Below are 21,240 nucleotides of genomic sequence, written 5' to 3' on the forward strand. Positions count from 1 at the left end.
ACCTCATGAAGATAAAAAACTTCTGCACTGCAAAGGAAACAACAAAACTAAAAGGCAACCGACAGAATGGGCAAAGATATTTGCAAATGACATATCAGACAAAGGGCTAGTACCCAAAATCTATAAAGAACTCACCAAACTCCACACCCAAAAAACAAATAATCCAGTGAAGAAATGGGCAGAAGACATAAATAGACACTTCTCTAAAGAAGACATCCAGATGGCCAACAGGCACATGAAAAGATGCTCAACGTCACTCCTCATCAGGGAAATACAAATCAAAACCACACTGAGATACCACCTTACACTGGTCAGAGTGGCTAAAATGAACAAATCAGGAGACTATAGATGCTGGAGAGGATGTGGAGAAACGGGAACCCTCTTGCACTGTTGGTGGGAATGCAAACTGGTGCAGCCACTCTGGAAAACAGTGTGAAGGTTCCTCAAAAAATTAAAAATAGATCTACCCTATGACCCAGCAATAGCACTGCTAGGAATTTACCTAAGGGATACAGGAGTGCTGATGTATAGGGCACTTGTACCCCAATGTTTATAGCAGCACTTTCAACAATAGCCAAATTTCAACAAGAGCCTAAATGTCCATCAACTGATGAAAGGATAAAGAAGATGTGGTTTATATATACAATGGAATACTACTTGGCAATGAGAAAGAATGAAATATGGCCTTTTGTAGCAATGTGGATGGAACTGGAGAGTGTGATTCTAAGTGAAATAAGTCATACAGAGAAAGACAGATACCATACGTTTTCACTCTTATGTGGATCCTGAGAAACTTAACAGAAGACCATGGGGGAGGAGAAGGAAAATAAAATAGAGGGAGGGAGCCAAAGCATAAGAGACTCTTAAAAACTGAGAATAAACTGAGGGTTGATGGGGGGATGGGAGAGAGGGGAAAGTGGGTGATGGGCATTGAGGAGGGCACCTGTTGGGATGAGCACTGGGTGTTGTATGGAAACGAATTTGACAATAAATTTCATATTAAAAAAATTTTCTAAATAAAATGAAAAATTATTTTTCATGAAAAAATAAAAATAAAATAAAATAAAATAAAATAAAACAAAATAAAATAAAATAAAATCCCTCTGTAGGAAACATTCCTGCTTCAAACGTGTTAATCTCCCTCTTTAACCAGAAAAATGTAAACAATCTCTTACCAAACATTTTCTTGCATCTTACATTTTCTGGATCATAGCCTAATCCATCAAATGTATGGGTATGTAAGCTTGTTAAGAATGACATATCTGTGCTGCCAGCTTTGGGACTAGATCAACTCAAGGTCCCAAAGAAGTTCCCACTGAGTATATTCCTTCTGCTAACTTAAACACGCAAGCTGCACCAAACTGCACTTCACTCCAATACCATGCTAATACCAGCATGGTTATCTCATGTCTCAAAAGTTGACTTGTGCCCAGGTTTTTGTGTGTACTATCACAGGAACAGATGGCACTTTCCTCCTCCAACACTGCTAGATAATTCCTACTAAAGTCATTCCTTAGAATAAACTTCTACCAGCATAGAGCACAATTCCCGAACAATTACTTAAGACAAAAGAAACACTTTCTGGGTAAAGAGGATTGGGAGATATAGGCTTCCAGTTATGGAATGAATAAGTCATGGGAATAAAAGGTATAGCATAAGAAATACAGTCAATAATACTGTAATAGCATTATATGATAACAGATGGTAGCTACACTTGCAGAAAGCATAGCATGATGTATAAACTTGTCAAATCACTATGCTGTACACCTGAAACTACTGTAACATGCATCAACTATGCTCAATAAAAAGAAAGAAAAAAAAAGATTTTCTAATTCATTGTCCCAGCACATTGTGACAAAGGTAAAATCATGACTCTTGTGCAAATATGTACAATAAATATGTATCAAATATTTCACTTAACATACTAATTAATGAGAGAATTATTAAGATGTTACAACCAGTTCAAAGGAGAAGCCAAAGAGCAGGCATCCATATAAGCAATCAAGAATGCTGAAATGGGGGCACCTGGCTGGCTCAGTTGGTGGAGCATGCGACTCTTGATCTCAGGGCTGTGGCTTTGAGCCCTACGTTGAATGTAGAGATTACTTAAAAATAAAGTCTTTTTTTAAAAAATGCTAAAATGAATTCACTAATAGATGCAAAATTGACCTCTACTAGAAAAAAAAATTTTTTTAAGTTTATTTTAATCACCCAGTACTCACCACAAGTGCATTCCTTAATTCCTATCACCTATTTGACTTATCCCCTCACCCACCTTCCCTCTGATAATCATTAGTTTGTTCTCTTTAGTTAAGAGTCTGTTTCTTGGTTTTTCTCTCTCTCTGTCTCTTTTTCCCCTTTGCTCATTTGTTTTCTTTCTGAAATTCCACACCAGTGAAATCATATGATACTTGTCTTTAACTGACTTGTGTCAGCGTTATACTCTCTAGCTCCATCCATGTTGTTGAAAATGGCAAGATTTCATTCTTTTTTTATGGCTGAGTAATATCCCACTGTGTGTATAAACCACATCTTCTTTATGCATTCATCAGTTAACGGACACAGGGCCTGCTTCCATGTCTTGGCTATTGTAAATAATGCTGCTATAATGCTGCATCATAGGGATGCATGTATACCTTTAAATTAGTGTTACCCATCTTCTTTGGGTAAATACCCACTAGTGTGATTGCTGGATCATAGGGTAGTTCTATTTTTAACTTTTTGAGAAAACTCCATACAGTTTTCCAGAGTGCTTGCACCAGTGGGCATTCCCACCAACAGAGCAAGAGGGGTTTTTTTTGTTTTGTTTTGTTTTTCTTCCACATCCTCACCAACATCTGTTGTTTCTTGTGTTTTTTATTTTAACCATTCTGACAGGGGTGAGGTGATAGCTCATTGTTGTTTTGATTTGCATTTCCCTGATGATAAGTGATGTTGAGCATCTTTTCATGTGTCAGCCATCTGTCATTTTTTTTAATTTTATTTTTTATTTTTTTAAATTTACATCCAAATTAGTTAGCATATAGTGCAACAATGATTTCAGGAGTAGATTCCTTGATGTCCCTTACCCATTTAGCCCATCCCCCCTCCCGCAACCCCTCCAGCAACCCTCAGTTTGTTCTCCATATTTATGAGTCTCTTCTGTTTTGTCCCCCTCCCTGTTTTTACATTATTTTTGTTTCCCTTCCCTTATGTTCATCTGTTTTGTCTCTTAAAGTCCTCATATGAGTGAAGTCATATGATTTGTGTCTTTCTCTGACTAATTTCACTTAGCATAATACCTTCCAGTTCCATCCACATAGTTGCAAATGGCAAGATTTCATTATTTTTGATGGCCAAGTAATACTCCATTGTATATATATATACCACCACATCTTCCTTATCCATTCATCCATCGATGGACATTTGGGCTCTTTCCATATTTGGGCTATTGTTGATAGTGCTGCTATAAACATAGGGGTGCATGTGTCCCTTCAAAACAGCACACCTGTATCCCGTGGGTAAATGCCTAGTAGTGCAATTGCTGAGTTGTAGGGTAGTTCTATTTTTAGTTTTTTGAGGAACCTCCATACTGTTTTCCAGAGTGGCTGCACCAGCTTGCATTCCCACATCCCTATGTCTTCTTTGGAGAAACATCTGTTCATGTCTTCTTCCCATTTTTTAATTGGATTTTTTGGATTTTGGGTATTGGGTTTTATAAGTTCTTTATATATTTTGGATACTAAACCCTTTATCGGATATGTCATTTAAAAATATCTTCTCCCATTCCACAGGTTGCTTTTTGGTTTTGTTGATCATTTCCTTCACTGTGCAAAAGCTTTTTATTTTGATGTAGTCCCAATAGTTTATTTTTGCTTTTGCTTCCCTTGTGTCAGGTGACTTATCTAGGAAAAAGTTGCTATGGCTAATGTCAGAGAAATTACTGCCTGTGCTCTTTTCTAGGATTTTCATGGTTTCAGGTCTCACAATTAGGTCTTTAATCCATTTTGAATTTATTTTTGTGTATGGTGTAATAAAGTGGTCCAGGTTCATTCTTTTGCATGTTGCAGTTTTCCCAACACCATTAGTTGAAGAGACTGTCTTTTTCCCATTGGATATTCTTTCCTGCTTTATCAAAGATTAATTGGCCATATAATTGTGAGTTTATTTCTGGGTTCTATACTCTGTTCTGTTGATCTATATGTCTATTTTCATGCCAATAGCATACTGGTTTGATTACTACAGCTTTGTAATATAACTTGAAGTCCAGAATTGTGATGCTTCCAGCTTTTTCTTTTTCAAAATTGCTTTGGCTATTCAGGATCTTTTGTGGTTCCATACAAATTTTAAGATTGTTTGTTCTGGTTGTGTGAAAAATGCTAGTGGTATGTTGGAAGGGATTGCATTAAATCTGTAGATTGCTTTGTGTAGTATAGACTTTTTAACAATATTTTTCTTCAAATCCATGAGCATGGGACATCTTGCTATGTCTTTGTATCATCTTCAGTTTCTTTCACCAGTGCTGTATAGTTTTCAGAATACAGGTCTTTCAACTCTTTAGTTAGGTTTATTCCTAAGTATCTTATTACTTTTGGTGCAATTGTAAATGGGATTATTTTCTTAATTTCTCTTTCTGATGCTTCATTATTGGTGTATAGAAATGCAACAGATTTTTTAACACTGATTTTGTATCCTGTGACTTTACTGAATTCATTTATCAATTCTAGCAGTTTTTGGGTAGAGTCTTTTGGGTTTGCTAGATATAGTACCATGACATCTGCAAAAAGTGAAAGTTTTACTTATTCCTTACCAATTTGGTTGCGTTTTGTTTCTTTTTATTGTCTGATTGCTGTGGCTAGGACTTCCAGTACTATGTTGAATAAAAGTGCTGAGAATGGACATCCTTGTCTTGTTCCTGACCTTAGGGGAAAGGGTCATGGTTTTTCCCTATTGAGGATGATGTTAGCTATAGGTTTTTCCTATATGGCCTTTGTTACATGGAGGGTTTTTATCAAGAATGGATGTTGTACTTTGTCAAATGCTTTTCTGAGTCTATTGAAATGATCATATGGTTCTTATCCTTTCTCTTATTGATGTGACATCTTGTTTGATTGACTTGAAACTATTGAACCACCTTTGCAACCCAGGAATAAATCCTACTTAATTGTGGTGAATAATTATTTTATTAATTATATTAAATTTTTAAATAGTTTTTTATTATTGGATTCAGTTTGCTAATATTTTGTGGAGGATTTTTGTTGTTTACATTCATCACAGATAATGGACTGTAGTTCCCTTTTTTTGTGGTGTCTTTATCTGGTTTTGGTATCGGGGTGATACTGGCCTCATAGGATGAATTTGGAAGTTTTCCTTCCCTTTCTACTATTTGGGATAGTATGAGGAGAATAGATATTAACTCTTCTTTAAATGTTTTGTAGAATTCATATGTGAAGCCATCTGGTCCTGGGCTTTTGTTTGTTGGGAGTTTTTTGATTACTGATTCAATTTCTTTGCTGGTAATCAGTTTGTTCAAATTTTCTATTTCTTGCTGTCTCAGTTTTGGTAAGTTATACATTTCTAGGATTTTATCCATTTCTTCTAGTTGTCCAATTTGTTGGCATACAGGTTTTTTTGTAATATTCTCTTATAATTGTTTAGATTTCTGTGATGTTTGTTGTTACTTCTCCCCTCTTATTTGTGATTTAAAAAATATATTTGAATTGCTGTTTTCTACAATTGCAGAGTTGTGAAATCGCTCATTTAAAGAAAATAAAAGGTGGGGGTGCCTGGGTGGCTCAGTTGGTTAAGTATCCAACTCTTGATTTCAGCTCAGATCATGATCTCATGGTTTGTGGGTTCAAGCTATGCATGGGGCTCTGCACTGACAGCATGGAGCCTGCTTGGGATTCTCTCTCCCTCTCTCTCTCTCTCTCTCTCTGCCCCTCCCCTGTGCTCACTCTCTCCCTCTCTCTCAAAATAGATAAATAAACACTATTAAAAAAAGAAAAGGTGAAAAACCCTGTAGAAAAAGATAACTTGGGAAGGTACACTAGACAACACCTAGTATTTATTGAAAATAAACCCAGTAATCTCTTTTTTTTTTTTTGCCCAATTCAAAGATTTTCTCTAACGATCTCCCTTGCCCCCTTTATAATCATAATAATCTCAAAATTTATTTTTGTACACATAAAAAAGAGCTAGTCTCAGTAGTTTTGGCTTAATTATTTATAAAGATGCAACAAGTATTAATTAACCTTACAGGCCTCCTTGAGATTGCTTCACAAATCTGTAGTCATATGGTATTGAACAGTACTAAGACCACCACATTAACTTCTGCCTGGAAGTTTTCATAAGGAATCTTGAACTGAACTTCTAAAAGCCTCTCTTTTGCTATCCTGAAACTATGAAACAAAGCCCAGGAAATTTTTTTTTTACCACATTACACCTGCAGTATCTATGAGTTCGGTGAATCTCTTTCTTGAGGTCCCAAATATTATCTTAGGTTCCCGGCCTAAGTAACCTTCCTTATCAACTATGACTTAGGATACTATAAACTAGGCACAAAGCTAAGTTTCCTTGGAGGGTTTTGTAGGCATTTCTTCCATAAATAAAGTTAACTTATTTTCCTTAAAGTGGCTTATCATACTTGATTAAGTAAGCATCATTCTCAAAAATGACATTCTAGCTAGGGCCTTTGTTGCATAATTTGTCTAATTACATTCTGGTAAAGAAGAGGATGGGGGTGACTGGCTGGCTTATTTGGTAGAACATGTGGCTATTGAGCTCAGGGTCATAGGGTCAAGCCCCAAGTTGGGCATGCAGCCCACCTAAAAAAAAGAAAAAGAAGAGGATAGTCTTCTTTTTTTTTCTAAGTATGGTCGTTTATTTATTTATTTATTTTTAAGTAATCTCTGTGCCCAATATGGGGCTCGAACTCATGACCCCAAGATCAAAAGTCACATATTCTACCAACTGAGCCAGCCATGCACTCCAAGAGAATAGATTCTTATCAAATACATTCAAACAATATTTTTCCATGAAAAGTAAGGAGATTCAGTAAAGTTTTTATTGCATTTTTTAACCTTATTTTATTTTTTTTGGGGGGGGGAGGATATAAGTCATATATATGCTATTTCAAAATATGCGATTCAGCAGCTCTGGATATTCACAAAGTTGTGCAACCATCACCACCATCTAATTCCATAATACTTTCATCACTCCAAAAAGAAACACCTTATCTGTTAGTACTTGCTCTCCTTTTCCCTCACCTCCAGCCCCTGGCAACAACTAATCTGCTTCTGTTTCTAAATATTGCCTATTTTGTACATTTTATATAAATTGAATCATATAATATGTAGCTTGCTCTGTCTGACTTTACCACAATATTTACCATAATATTTTCAAAGTTCATCTTGTTGTAGCATGAATCCATATTTCCTTTTCATGTAGCTGAATATACCATTGCATAGATATACTACATTTTGCTTATCCATTCATCAATTAATGGACATTTAGGCTGTTTCTACTTTTTCACTATTATGAATAACACTGTTATGAATACCTGTACCCAAGTGTTTGTATGTACAGTTGTCTTCATTTCTCTTGGGTATATACCTAGGGGTAGAATTTCTAGGTCATTTGATAACTCTATGTTTAGCTTTTCAAGGAATTTCCAAACTGTTTTCCAATGATGCACCATTTCACATTCCCACCAGCAGAGCATGATGGTTCCAATTCCTCTATATTATCACCAACACTTGTCATTATCTGTCTTTTTTATTATATCCAGTGAGTGTGAAGTGGTACCGTATAGTAAATCTGATTTGCATTTCCCCAATATTGATGTTGATCATATTGAACATCTTTAATAGCCATTTATATATCACATTTGGAGAAATATCTGTCTATTCAGATCTTTTGTCTATTTGTAATTGGGTTGACTTTTTATTGCTGAGTTGTAAGAAAATTTTTATACTCTGGATAATTAGACCTTTATCAGATGTATGATTTACAAATATTTTCTCCCTTTCTTTGGATTGTCTTTTCACTTTTTTGGGTCCTTGAAATCACAATCAGTTTTAATTTTGATAAACTCCAACTTAGGTATTTTTTCTTTTATTGCTTGTGTTTTTGATGTCATATCTAAGAAACCATTGCCTAATCCAAAGTCATAAAGATTTATACCTATGTTTTCTTCTACTAGTCTTATAGTTTTAGTTCTCACTAAGTTTTTAATTCAAATAGGGTGTCCATGAGGATCAGATATCATTTTTAAATATTTCATTTCATTTAACTCACAACAGCACAATCTAATAAATTATGAATTAGAGATAGGGCTAACCCTATCTTTAAGAAGAGAGATAAAGAGTTTCCTCCTATGTCCAGTAAGTAGAACATGAAAACAATGATATTCTATTATTTCATTTAAAAATAAAATTTCTCGTTTGAGGGGAGGAAGATGGCGGCATAGGAGGACTCTGGGCTCACCGCATCCTGCTGACCACTTAGATTCCACCCACACCTGCCTAAATAACCCAGAAAACCACCAGAAGACTAGCAGAACGGATTCTCTGGAGCCAAGTGCAGATGAGAGGCCCACGGAAGAGGGTAGGAAGGGCGGAGACATGGTGCGCGCTACACGGACTGGCGGGAGGGAGCCAGGGCAGAGGGGCAGCCCGCTGGCCAAGCAGAGACCCCGAGTCTGGCTGGCAAAAGTGGAGGGGTCGGACGGAGAGTGTTCGGACAGCAAGCGGGACTTAACATCTGGAAGGTTATAAGTTAACAGCTCTGCTCGGAGAGCAGGAGGTCTGGAGGACAACAGGAGGGAGAGCTGTTGAGCCCCGGATGACAGAGCTCAGCTTGGCGGGGAACAAAGGCGCTCGCCAGCGCCATCTCCCTTGCCCATCCCCCAGCCAAAATCCCAAAGGGAACCAGTTCCTGCCAGGGAACTTGCTTGCACCTCACTAACACCCAACACCGTGCTTCTGCGGATCCATCCCTCCGGCAGGTCTGACTCACTCCCGGTGCCGCAGGGCCCCTCCTGAAGCGGATCACCAAAGGAAAAGCGAACTGAGCCTGCCCCTCCCGCCCCTGTGCACCTTGCCCATCCACCCCAGCTAATATGCCAGATCCTCAGCACCACAAGCCTAGCAGTGTGCAAGTAGCCCAGATGGGCCATGCCACCCCACAGTGAATCCCGCCCCTAGGAGAGGGGAAGAGAAGGCACACACCAGTCTGACTGTGGCCCCAGTGGTGGGCTGGGGGCAGACATCAGGTCTGACTGCGGCTCTGCCCACCAACGCAAGTTATTCAAGAGGGCAGAGGGGAAGTGCCCTGCAGTTCTATCCAAAATGACGAAATGGGAGAATTCCCCTCAAAAGAATCTCCAGGAAATAACAACAGCTAACGAACTGATCAAAAAGGATTTAAACAATATAACAGAAAGTGAATTTAGGATAATAGTCATAAAATTAATTGCTAGGCTTGAAAACAGTATAGAGGACAGCAGAGCATCTATTGCTACAGAGATCAAGGGACTAAGGAACAGTCAGGAGGAGCTAAAAAATGCTATAAATGAACTGCAAAATAAAATGGAGATGACCACAGCTCGGATTGAGAGGCAGAGGAGAAAATAGGTGAACTAGAAGATAAAATTACGGAAAAAGAGGAAGCTGAGAAAAAGAGAGAGAAAAAAATCCAGGAGTATGAGGAGAAAATTAGAGAACTAAGTGATGCACTAAAAAGAAATAATCTACGCATAATTGGTATTCCAGAGGAGGAAGAGAGAGGGAAAGGTGCTGAAGGTGTAGTTGAAGAAATAATAGCTGAGAACTTCCCTGATCTGCGGAAGGAAAAAGGCATTGAAATCCAAGAGGCACAGAGAACTCCCTTCAGACATAACTTGAATTGATCGTTTGCATGACATATCACAGTGAAACTGGCAAAATACAAGGATAAAGAGAAAATTCTGAAAGCAGCTAGGGATAAACGTGTTCTAACATATAAAGGGAGACCTATAAGACTCGTGACCAATCTCTCTACTGAAACTTGGCAGGCCAGAGGGGAATGGCAGGAAATCTTCAATGTGGTGAACAGAAAAAATATGCAGCCGAGAATCCTTTATCCAGCAAGTCTGTCATTTAGAATAGAAGGAGAGATAAAGGTCTTCCCAAACAAACAAAAACTGAAGGAATTCGTCACCACTAAACCATCCCTATAGGAGATCCTAAGGGGGATCCTGTGAGACAAAGTACCAGAGACATCGCTACAAGCATGAAACCTACAGACATCACAATGACTCTAAACCCATATCTTTCTATAATAACACTGAATGTAAATGGACTAAATGTGCCAACCAAAAGACATAAGGTAACAGAATGGATAAAAAAACAAGACCCATCTATTTGCTGTCTACAAAAGACTCATTTTAGACCTGAGGACACCTTCAGATTGAAAGTGAGGGAATGGAGAACTATTTATCATGCTACTGGAAGTCAAAAGAAAGCTGGAGTAGCCATACTTATATCAGAAAAACTAGACTTTAAATTAAAGGCTGTAACAAGAGATGAAGAAGGGCATTATATAATAACTACAGGATCTATCCATCAAGAAGAACTAACAATTATAAATGTCTATGCACCAAATACAGGAGCAATTATATATACATTATATATATATATATATATATATATATATATATATATATATATATATATATATAAAACAATTACAAACATAAGCAACCTTATTGATAAGAATGTGGTAATTGCAGGGGACTTTAACACTCCACTTAGAGAAATGGATAGATCATCTAAACACACGGTCAATAAAGAAACAAGGGCCCTGAATGATACATTGGATCAGACGGACTTGACAGATATATTTAGAACTCTGCATCCCAAAGCAACAGAATATACTTTCTTCTCGAGTGTACATGGAACATTCTCCAAGATAGATCACATACTGGGTCACAAAACAGCCCTTCATAAGTATACAAGAATTGAGATCATACCATGCATACTTTCAGACCACAATGCTATGAAGCTTGAAATCAACCACAGGAAAAAGTCTGGAAAACCTCCAAAAGCATGGAAGTTAAAGAACGCCCTACTAAAGAATGAATGGATCAACCAGGCAATTAGAGAAGATTAAAAAATATATGGAAACAAATGAAAATGAAAATACAACAATCCAAACGCTTTGGGATGCAGCGAAGGCAGTCCTGAGAGGAAAATACATCGCAATCCAGGCCTATCTCAAGAAACAAGAAAAATCCCAAATAGAAAATCTAACAGCACACCTAAAGGAAATAGAAGCAGAACAGCAAAGACACCCTAAACCCAGCAGAAGAAGAGAAATAATAAAGATCAGAGCAGAAATAAACAATATAGAATCTATAAAAACTGTAGAGCATATCAATGAAACCAAGAGTTGGCTTTTTGAAAAAATAAACAAAATTGACAAACCTCTAGCCAGGCTTCTCAAAAAGAAAAGGGAGATGACCCAAATAGATAAAATCATGAATGAAAATGGAATTATTACAACCAATCCCTCAGAGATACAAGCAATTATCAGGGAATACTATGAAAAATTATATGCCAACAAATTGGACAACCTGGAAGAAACGGACAAATTCCTAAACACCCACACACTTCCAAAACTCAATCAGGAGGAAATAGAAAGCTTGAACAGACCCATAACCAGTGAAGAAATTGAATCAGTTATCAAAAATCTCCCAACGAATAAGACTCCAGGACCAAATGGCTTCCCAGGGGAGTTCTACCAGACATTTAAAGCAGAGATAATACCTATCCTTCTCAAGCTATTCCAAAAAATAGAAAGGGAAGGAAAACTTCCAGACTCATTCTATGAAGCCAGTATTACTTTGATTCCTAAACCAGACAGAGACCCAGTAAAAAAAGAGAACTACAGGTCAATATCCCTGATGAATATGGATGCAAAAATTCTCAATAAGATACTAGCAAATTGAAGTCAACAGCATATAAAAAGAATTATTCACCATGATCAAGTGGGATTCATTCCTGGGATGCAGGGCTGGTTCAACATTTACAAATCAATCAACGTGATACATCACATTAATAAAAGAAAAGATAAGAACCATATGATCCTGTCAATTGATGCAGAAAAGGCATTTGACAAAATTCAGCAACATTTCTTAATAAAAACCCTTGAGAAAGTCGGGATAGAAGGAACATACTTAAACATCATAAAGCCATTTATGAAAAGCCCACAGCTAATATCATCCTCAATGGGGAAAAACTGAGAGCTTTTTCCCTGAGATCAGGAACACGACAGGGATGTCCACTGTCACCGCTCTTGTTTAACATAGTGTTGGAAGTTCTAGCATCAGCAATCAGACAACAAAAGGAAATCAAAGGCATCAAAATTGGCAAAGATGACGTTAAGCTTTCACTTTTCGCAGATGGCATGATATTATACATGGAAAATCTGATAGACTCCACCAAAAGTCTGCTAGAACTGATACATGAATTCAGCAAAGTTGCAGGATACAAAATCAATGTACAGAAATCAGTTGCATTCTTATACACTAATAATGAAGCAACAGAAAGACAAATGAAGAAACTGATCCCATTCACAATTGCACCAAGAAGCATAAAATACCTAGGGATAAATCTAACCAAAGATGTAAAAGATCTGTATGCTGAAAACTATAGAAAGCTTATGAAGGAAATTGAAGAAGACATAAAGAAATGGAAAGACATTCCCTGCTCATGGATTGGAAGAATAAATATTGTCAAAATGTCAATACTACCCAAAGCTATCTACACATTCAATGCAATCCCAATCAAAATTGCACCAGCATTCTTCTCAAAACTAGAACAAGCAATCCTAAAATTCATATGGAACCACAAAAGGCCCCGAATAGCCAAAGTAATTTTGAAGAAGAAGACCAAAGCAGGAGGCATCACAATCCCCGACTTTAGCCTCTACTACAAAGCTGTAATCATCAAGACAGCATGGTATTGGCATAAAAACAGACACATAGATCAATGGAATAGAATAGAAACCCCAGAACTAGACCCACAAACGTATGGCCAACTCATCCTTGACAAAGCAGGAAAGAACATCCAATGGAAAAAAGACAGTCTATTTAACAAATGGTGCTGGGAGAACTGGACAGCAACATGCAGAAGGTTGAAACTAGACCACTTTCTCACACCATTCACAAAAATAAACTCAAAATGGATAAAGGACCTGAATGTGAGACAGGAAACCATTAAACCCTAGAGGAGAAAGCAGGAAAAGACCTCTCTGACCTCAGTCATAGCAATTTCTTACTTGACACATCCCCAAAGGCAAGGGAATTAAAAGCAAAAATGAACTCCTGGGACCTTATGAAGATAAAAACCTTCTGCACAGCAAAGGAAACAACCAACAAAACTAAAAGGCAACCGACAGAATGGGAGAAGATATTTGCAAATGACATATCAGACAATGGGCTAGTATCCAAAATCTATAAAGAACTCAGCAAACTCCACACTTGAAAAACAAATAATCCAGTGAAGAAATGGCCAGAACATGAATAGACACTTCTCTAAAGAAGACATCCAGATGGCCAACAGGCACATGAAAAGATGCTCAACGTCGCTCGTAATCAGGGAAATACAAATCAAAACCACACTCAGATATCACCTCACACCAGTCACAGTGGCTAAAATGAACAAATCAGGAGACTATAGATGCTGGAGAGGATGTGGAGAAACGGGAACCCTCTTGCACTGTTGGTGGGAATGCAAACTGGTGCAGCCACTCTGGAAAACAGTGTGGAGGTGCCTCAAAAAATTAAAAATAGACCTACCCTATGACCCAGCAATAGCACTGCTAGGAATTTACCCAAGGGATACAGGAGTACTGATGCATAGGGGCACTTGTACCCCAATGTTTATAGCAGCACTTTCAATAATAGCCAGATTATGGAAAGAGCCTAAATGTCCATCAACTGATGAATGGATAAAGAAATTGTGGTTTATATACACAATGGAGTACTACGTGGCAATGGGAAAGAATGAAATATGGCCCTTTGTAGCAACGTGGATGGAACTGGAGAGTGTGATGCTAAGTGAAATAAGCCATACAGAGAAAGACAGATACCATATGGTTTCACTCTTATGTGGATCCTGAGAAACTTAACAGAAACCCATGGGGGAGGGGAAGGAAAAAAAAAAAAAAAAAGAGGTTAGAGTGGGAGAGAGCCAAAGCATAAGAGAGTGTTAAAAACTGAGAACAAACTGAGGGTTGATGGGGGGTGGGGGGGCAGGTTAAGTGGGTGATGGGTATTGAGGAAGGCACCTGTTGGGATGAGCACTGGGTGTTGTATGGGAACCAATTTGACAATAAATTTCATATATTGAAAAATAAATAAATAAACATTTTAAAAAAATAATAATAAAATACAAATTTCTCATCAGTTCATTCAACCTATGTTCTTCTTCTGCTGAATCTTGAAGGTTAAAACATTTTATGGACAGCAAGGGCATTGAGAAATTATGTAACCCATGAGGTATGCTTATTTAGCAATGCAGTTTACCTGGCTTTGTAATTGGTCATCGCGGATCACCAAAACTGTTAAGGATTATTTTTTCAAAGGTAAACTTATGACTATTATACAAATAAAAATTAACACATATATCAAAGATTTAACTCAATGATTTATGAGGGAGCCATAAAGATGTTACAAATGGTTCAAAGAAGAATCTAAAGAACAGACATATATGTAGACCATCAAAAATGTTTAAACAATTTGTTAGTACATATAAAAATGGGCCTCTTGGGGCACCTGGGTGGCTTGGTCAGTTAAGCATCCAACTTTGGTTCAGGTCATGATCTCACAGTTTGCCAGTTCAAACCCCACATCAGCACAGAGCCTGCTTGGGATTCTCTCTCTCCCTCTCTCTCTACCTCTCCCCTGCTAGTATTTGCTCTCTCTCTCCCTCTCTCAAAATAAATAAATATAAACATTAAAAAAAAAGTTTGCTCATGTAAAAAAAACCCTCCATTTTCGTTAAAATTTCACAGCAAAACCCTTAAAACTAATAGTCAAATTTTAAGAATATCTTGATATCAAAAATAATAAATTTTATGTTATGTCTATGTTACCACAATTTTAGAAAAAGAAAAAAAATACCTGGAGTATTCTGAGCACCAAGATGATTCTTTTCCCTGTAATAAGTCTGGACTGAGATTCTCTATAACAGGCAATTTTTTCCCTGTGTTTGTCAAATCCAGGATGTGTGAGGAACACTGGCATAGAAAGAAGCCAAGGGTGGGCTGGGAAGAGAAGTACATTATAACACATCAATAAATCCCTGTTGAATGAATTAATCAATTACTTCTGGTCATCATTTAGCACTGTCTTCATATTTTAAATGCTTGATTCTTTCATCCAGTATTTATCCCACCTCTCAGGGCAGCTGAGTGGCTCGGTCCATTAAGCGTCTACTCTTGATTTTGGCTCAAGTCATGATCTCACGGTTTGTGAAATCAAGCCCCATGTGAGGCATGCAGCCTGCTTGGGATTCTCTCTCTCTCTCTCTCTGCCCCCCCCCCCTCAAAATAAATAAATAAACTTAAAAAAAATTATATCCTACTTCTCCCATCAATTAGAAATCTGTTTGTCACAAGCCTTGAGAGGTAAATGCTCTTGGATTCCACTAGGAAGGAGAAGTATTCAGCTTGTTCCTGTATAGCAGATTAATCTGAGAGACTAACTTACTCCCATCTCCTGGAAAGATTAGAAAAAGTTCCTTGAGCCTCCAGGACTTCTCTTAGAAAGTCTGTGTGCACTTCTCATGGCAGGAACCTTTTCTTCTGATTTGGTAGCAGATACAGTTTAACCTAAAAATATCAAAGAAAGACAAAGAGAAACATTTTCTCTCCCTCAGTGAATTCCAAAAACAAAAAACAAAAAAACAAAAAGCAAAAAACAAAAAAACAAAACACACACACACATATTTGTTTTTTAACAAATTCTTAAAAAAAACAGCAAAAAACTTAAAACACACAACTAAACCCCCAAAAGATTTCCAAATAAAACAATATGTTCAAGGGGTGCCTGGGTGGCTCAGTCGGTTGAGCATTCAACTTCAGCTCAGGTCATGATCTCACAGCTCATGAGTTCAAGCCCCATGTCCAGCTCCGTGCTGACAGCTCAGAGCCTGGAGCCTGCTTTGATTTCTGTGCCTCCCTCTCTCTATGTGTACCCCCCACCCCACCCATGCTCAGTCTCTCTCAGTCTCTCAAAAATAAACAAAACATTAAAAAAATTTTTTTTAACAATATATTCAAATAGTACAACTCTGACACCAAGTGGTAAAATAAATAAATAAATAAATAAAACGCATAAGCTCTGACTAAAAAAATGCTGAGCTGGTACTTAGGGTATTTGGTAGACCAAATAATTTATATAATCATTGTTACGTTACTGCCTAAGATTCATTGTCAATACCATCTTCCATCTAATCATTTTTATTAAAAAAAAGAACATTAGCATTGCTCCCTAGAGTTGCTATGAGAAGTAAATAAGTTAATAAAAGAAAAAGCAGGAGCACTTGGGTGGCTCAGTCTGTTGGGCATCTGACTTTGACTTAGGTCATGATCTCACAGTTCGTAAGGCCCACATCAAGTTCTTTGCTGACAGCTCAGAGCCTGGAGCCTGCTTTGGATTCTGTGTTCCCCTCTCTCTGCACCTCCGCTGCTTGCACCCTGTCTCTGTCTCTCAAAAAAATAAAAAATAAATGTTAAAAAATTTTTTAAAATAATAAAAAGGGGGCACCTGAGTGACTCAGTCAGTTAGGCATCCGACTTCAGCCCAGGTCATGATCTCACCACTCCCGAGTTCAAGCCCCAGGTCAAGTTCTGTGCTAATAGCTCAAAGCCTGGAGCCTCAGAGCTGTGTCTCAGAGCTGCAGATTCTGTGTCTCCCTCTCTCTCCCTCTGCCCCTCCCTGACTCGCGCTCTCTCTCTCTCTCTCAAAAATAAATATTTTAACAATTTTTTTAAAAATTAAAAGCATAGAAATGCTAAATAAATGTTAACTCTTGTTATTGCCTAATTTTATGTCTGCTAGATGACAAGGCCATTAAGCAAGCTGTCCTTGTGCACAAGGTGCAGAAGTGAAAAAGGAAAACGAAACAAACAAAAAAACTCAAAATGTTAACAGGTCTACAATAAATATGGTTAGTAGATATGGGGAAGGCACACAAAACAGAGACATCAATTCCTATTAAATGTTTTCTGTAAGAAATGCTCCTTCCCCAGATATAGACCTTTGACAACTGTATTAGTAGTCTATGACTCCAGTCACTCTGGGTGACACTCCGGGTCAATAATACATGACCCAGAGTTGGACACCTGTCTCAGGCAGGGCCCATCAACTCTTTTCTTCTAGAAATTTGCATTGGAAATTTTGATATATTCCTTAATCTGAGATGTCTACTTGAGCCAAGGATGTAAACTGTTGTGTGGCAAGGTGGCCATGCATACAGAGAAACAGGAAAAGCCTGCCTACAGAGGAAAAACAAAAACAAAAAAACAAGCAGAAAGAGGCAGAGATGAAAGAATCCATGTGTCTCCAGAGAAACAGAATTTTCTCTTGAGGAACAGGCTCCCCGGAGTCCTAATGGTTTTCCAACTCTTGGTTCAAGATATGAAAATGGTCAGAATTGTACCCTGCCCTTGACTTTTAAGTGCTATCTTTATAATAAATTTGCCCTCCTTGCTAAATCTTTCCCCAGCAAGTTTGATACTTTCCACTAAAATAATCTTAGGTTAGACACTGGGTAAAATCAAACATTAAATTCCCATCCAATATGTTATTGAATAATTCAAATTTTATTTGTTCAAATATTTGGGTGCTGCCGTTATATAATATAATTATACACTATAGGTCAGATTTTGTTTTTCACTAATGGAGTGGCTGTATTTTTGTAGGATTTAAAGTCTATCAATCTCAGTTCTTTGATTGTGAGGAAAATATTTATGTAAACGTACAGAGAAAAAAGTTTGTTTGAATTTAAAATTTTACAAACATTGTAATTATTTCCCAATATATACATGTATCAAATCATCACATTGTACACCTTAAACTAACACAACATTATATGTCAATTTTATCTTAATAAGCTGGAAAAAAATTTTCATGATAAAAAAACTAAAAATGATCAAACATAAAATTTTGCAAATATTTAACTTGAACATTGGTTGATTAAATTAACATATAGGCAAAATATATGTTTCTGTCTCATAAGCACAAACATAGTAGGGTGAAATTGACAGGAAAAGAATTCATCTGGTGTAGAGTATAGGCCAAGTAAGGAATGTAATAACATTCCTGGTAACCAGCTCTCTACACTTTATGCATATGCATACCATGGTCATTAAATTTAAGAAGAAATATAAGCCAAATTTTGTAAGTAATCTTTAATATTTAGAATACACAGAAAGTTTTAAGAAATCATCTAATACCACCACCAACATTCTGCTCAAATATAATTTTTACACAGATCATAATAAATGTACAAGTTTTTACCTTTGCTCTTTTCCTAACAATTTGTGAACATTTTCCTCGTTAGTAAGCAAGCTCCAAAAATATCATTTTTGAGGACTGAAAGATGGAAAGTGGTAGGAAACAGAAGTTGACTATATAATCTGAGCCTTGTTCAACTGCCCCAAGCACCCCATTTTTAAGATGGTCTTATGCTGTCTAAAACCTTTTAGAGTCACAAGAATCTAGGCCAAGCATGATGTCTTTACGCGCGCGCGAACACACACACACACACGCATGCACGCATACACACACACGCACGCACGCACGCATACACACACACACACGTTCTCATATGCCACGCATAAATAGGGAAAACATTTAAGGTCACAGTTCTGTTAACAGTTTGCTGGCTAAACAGGAGAAGAATGAAGGGAAACATATGAAACCTTTGTTCTGTTCTAAGCTTAGTTTACTTTTGAGTTCCTCAAATATAGGGCCATGTTTTTAATTATGTTTGCATCCCCCAAAAAACATCTATCCTAAAGTATGTGTGAATGGTAAAATAAATGCGTAGTCTCAATTCAGAATAAAAGGTATCTTCAAGATATCTACCCAGGTCCCTCAAACCCTTCACATCTAGGTATGATCAGCCCAAACCACTGTTCCACATTCTTTGTAAGCCCCTAACCTTCCTCAATTCTTCTATATATCTCTTAGGGGGAGTTTTGTTCATTTTCACCTCTACTTTGATGTTTGTTTCTGCACTGTTCCTGTCTTGCACCAAGAAGACTTGGGCATGAAACTCAGCCTTTTATCCAATTCAGAACTCAAACCACCACTTCCTACACCCAAACAGAGAAAAAGAGAGAGAAAACTTGCTTAGCAAACTTTTCCTGATTCCATTAGAGTTACTGAGGATTGAGAGATACATGTCTCAATAAGGATTTTCATAGTACAGTAGTCCCCCCTTATCCACAGAGGATACATTCCAAGACTCCCAGTGGATGCCTGAAACTACAGATAGTACTGAATTCTATATAAACTATGTTTTTTCCTATTCATACATACCTATAGTGAATTTTAACTTATAAATTATGCGCAGTAAGAGATTAACAACTAATAATAAAATAGAACAATTATAATAATATACTATAATAAAAATCATGTGAATGTGGCCTCTCTCTCTCTCAAAATATTTTTTAAAGTTTTATTTATTTAAGTAATCTCTACACCTAACCTGGGGCTCAAACACATGACGCCACAGTCAATAGTCACATGCTCCTCCAACTGAGTCAGCCAAGCACCCCTCAAAATATCTTATTGTACTGAATTCATTGAGCTTCTTGCAATGATGTGAGATGATAAAATGCCTACATGATGAGACAAAGTGAGGTGAGTGTATTGTGATGCAATGTGATGTAGTCTCAGACTACTACTGACCTGGCTGTTCGTCAGAAGCAGGATCACCTACTTCCAGACCAGAGCTGACCACAGAAAGCAAAACTGCAGATAAGAGGAAACTACTGTGCTAATACAAATTTAAATAGCATGGTCAGCATTAGTATTCATAAAAGTCCTTTTAAGGTTATACTGGAAACTTTTCACCAGTTGTTTTATTCTTCTCATGCCCAGCCTCAAGCCATCCCCTTTCATATCTAATGTCCCAGTGATGTGAAGAAGAAAGGCAACAGAAATATAGAAAAAAATTAAATGTCCTTATAACGTACAGCCCATTGACACTTAAGTACTTGACAGGCATAGTGACCTCCCTCATGGAGCTTAGCTGCCCTCAAGGTTAATACTTTGCCAAAGGCAAAATGCAACCCTAGCTTGACTTTAGCCCACCCTCCAGGATCCTGTAAAAATCCCTTTGGAAAGTTCCTTTATCTCTATCCCCTTAAGATATATGTTAGCAATCATCCTCTAAACATGTGGCCCAATGATATACATCTGAAGGGTCTCATGACTAAGGTTTTACTAGACAATAGTAAATGACCTTTTCCTAACAACAGCTAGCCCTTCAAGGTCCTGGAAACCTTGCTTCCAAATTCCTTAGAGACTTATGCTATCCCTAATCCCTTCTGAACTTGAAAGTATATAATCAGTCACTCCTCAAAACCCCAGGGCAGCTCTTCTTGCCCACAGGTCCTGTACCCATGCTTTAATAAAACCACCCTTTCTGCACCAAACACATCTCAAGAATTTCTTGACCATTTGCTCCCAAACCTCAACATTTCACATCAACAAGAGCTCCAAGTTGTCTCCCTCTATTATGGACCATGAGTCAACAAATCCACAAAGGGATAAGCAGAATAGTAACACCTTTATTGTAACTGGATCTAAACTTCTGATTTAAAGAGCAAATAATAAAGTAGGTAATTCCCTCTTCTCTTCCCAGAAATCACTTTAAAAACCATGAAGAGGGGCACCTGGGTGGCTCAGTCGGTTAAGCGTCCGACTTCGGCTCAGGTCATGATCTCACGGTCCGTGAGTTTGGCCCCGTAACGGGCTCTGCTGACAGCTCAGAGCCTGGAGCCTGCTTCAGATTCTGTGTCTCCCTCTCTCTCTCTGACCCTCCCCCATTCATGCTGTCTCTCTGTCTCAAAAATAAATAAATGTTAAAAAAAAAATTTTTTTTTAAACCATGAAGATAACAGGAAAAGAAATGCATAACTCATCTTTGATGAGACACTGATATTCATACCACAATATAGTTGGAGAGGCTAAAAAGAGAA

At 37.6% G+C, this 21,240-nt stretch overlaps 1 protein-coding gene across 1 annotated transcript in view; it reads right to left on the bottom strand.

The window, feature by feature from the left end:
- Positions 1-21,240, bottom strand: part of FILIP1 (filamin A interacting protein 1) — a 282,762-nt gene that overhangs the window by 234,829 nt on the left and 26,693 nt on the right. The window contains exons 2-3 of the mRNA XM_060615976.3: positions 15,734-15,855; positions 15,146-15,288 (exon numbers count right to left, since the gene is read on the bottom strand). Coding sequence (XP_060471959.1) covers positions 15,146-15,268 — 123 coding nt within the window. The 5' untranslated portion in view covers positions 15,269-15,288; positions 15,734-15,855. The remainder of the gene's footprint in view (positions 1-15,145; positions 15,289-15,733; positions 15,856-21,240) is intronic.

Source organism: Panthera onca, chromosome B2, assembly GCF_046562875.1.
Source record: "Panthera onca isolate mPanOnc1 chromosome B2, mPanOnc1 haplotype 2, whole genome shotgun sequence".
In the NCBI taxonomy this organism is placed as follows: Eukaryota; Metazoa; Chordata; class Mammalia; order Carnivora; family Felidae; genus Panthera; species Panthera onca.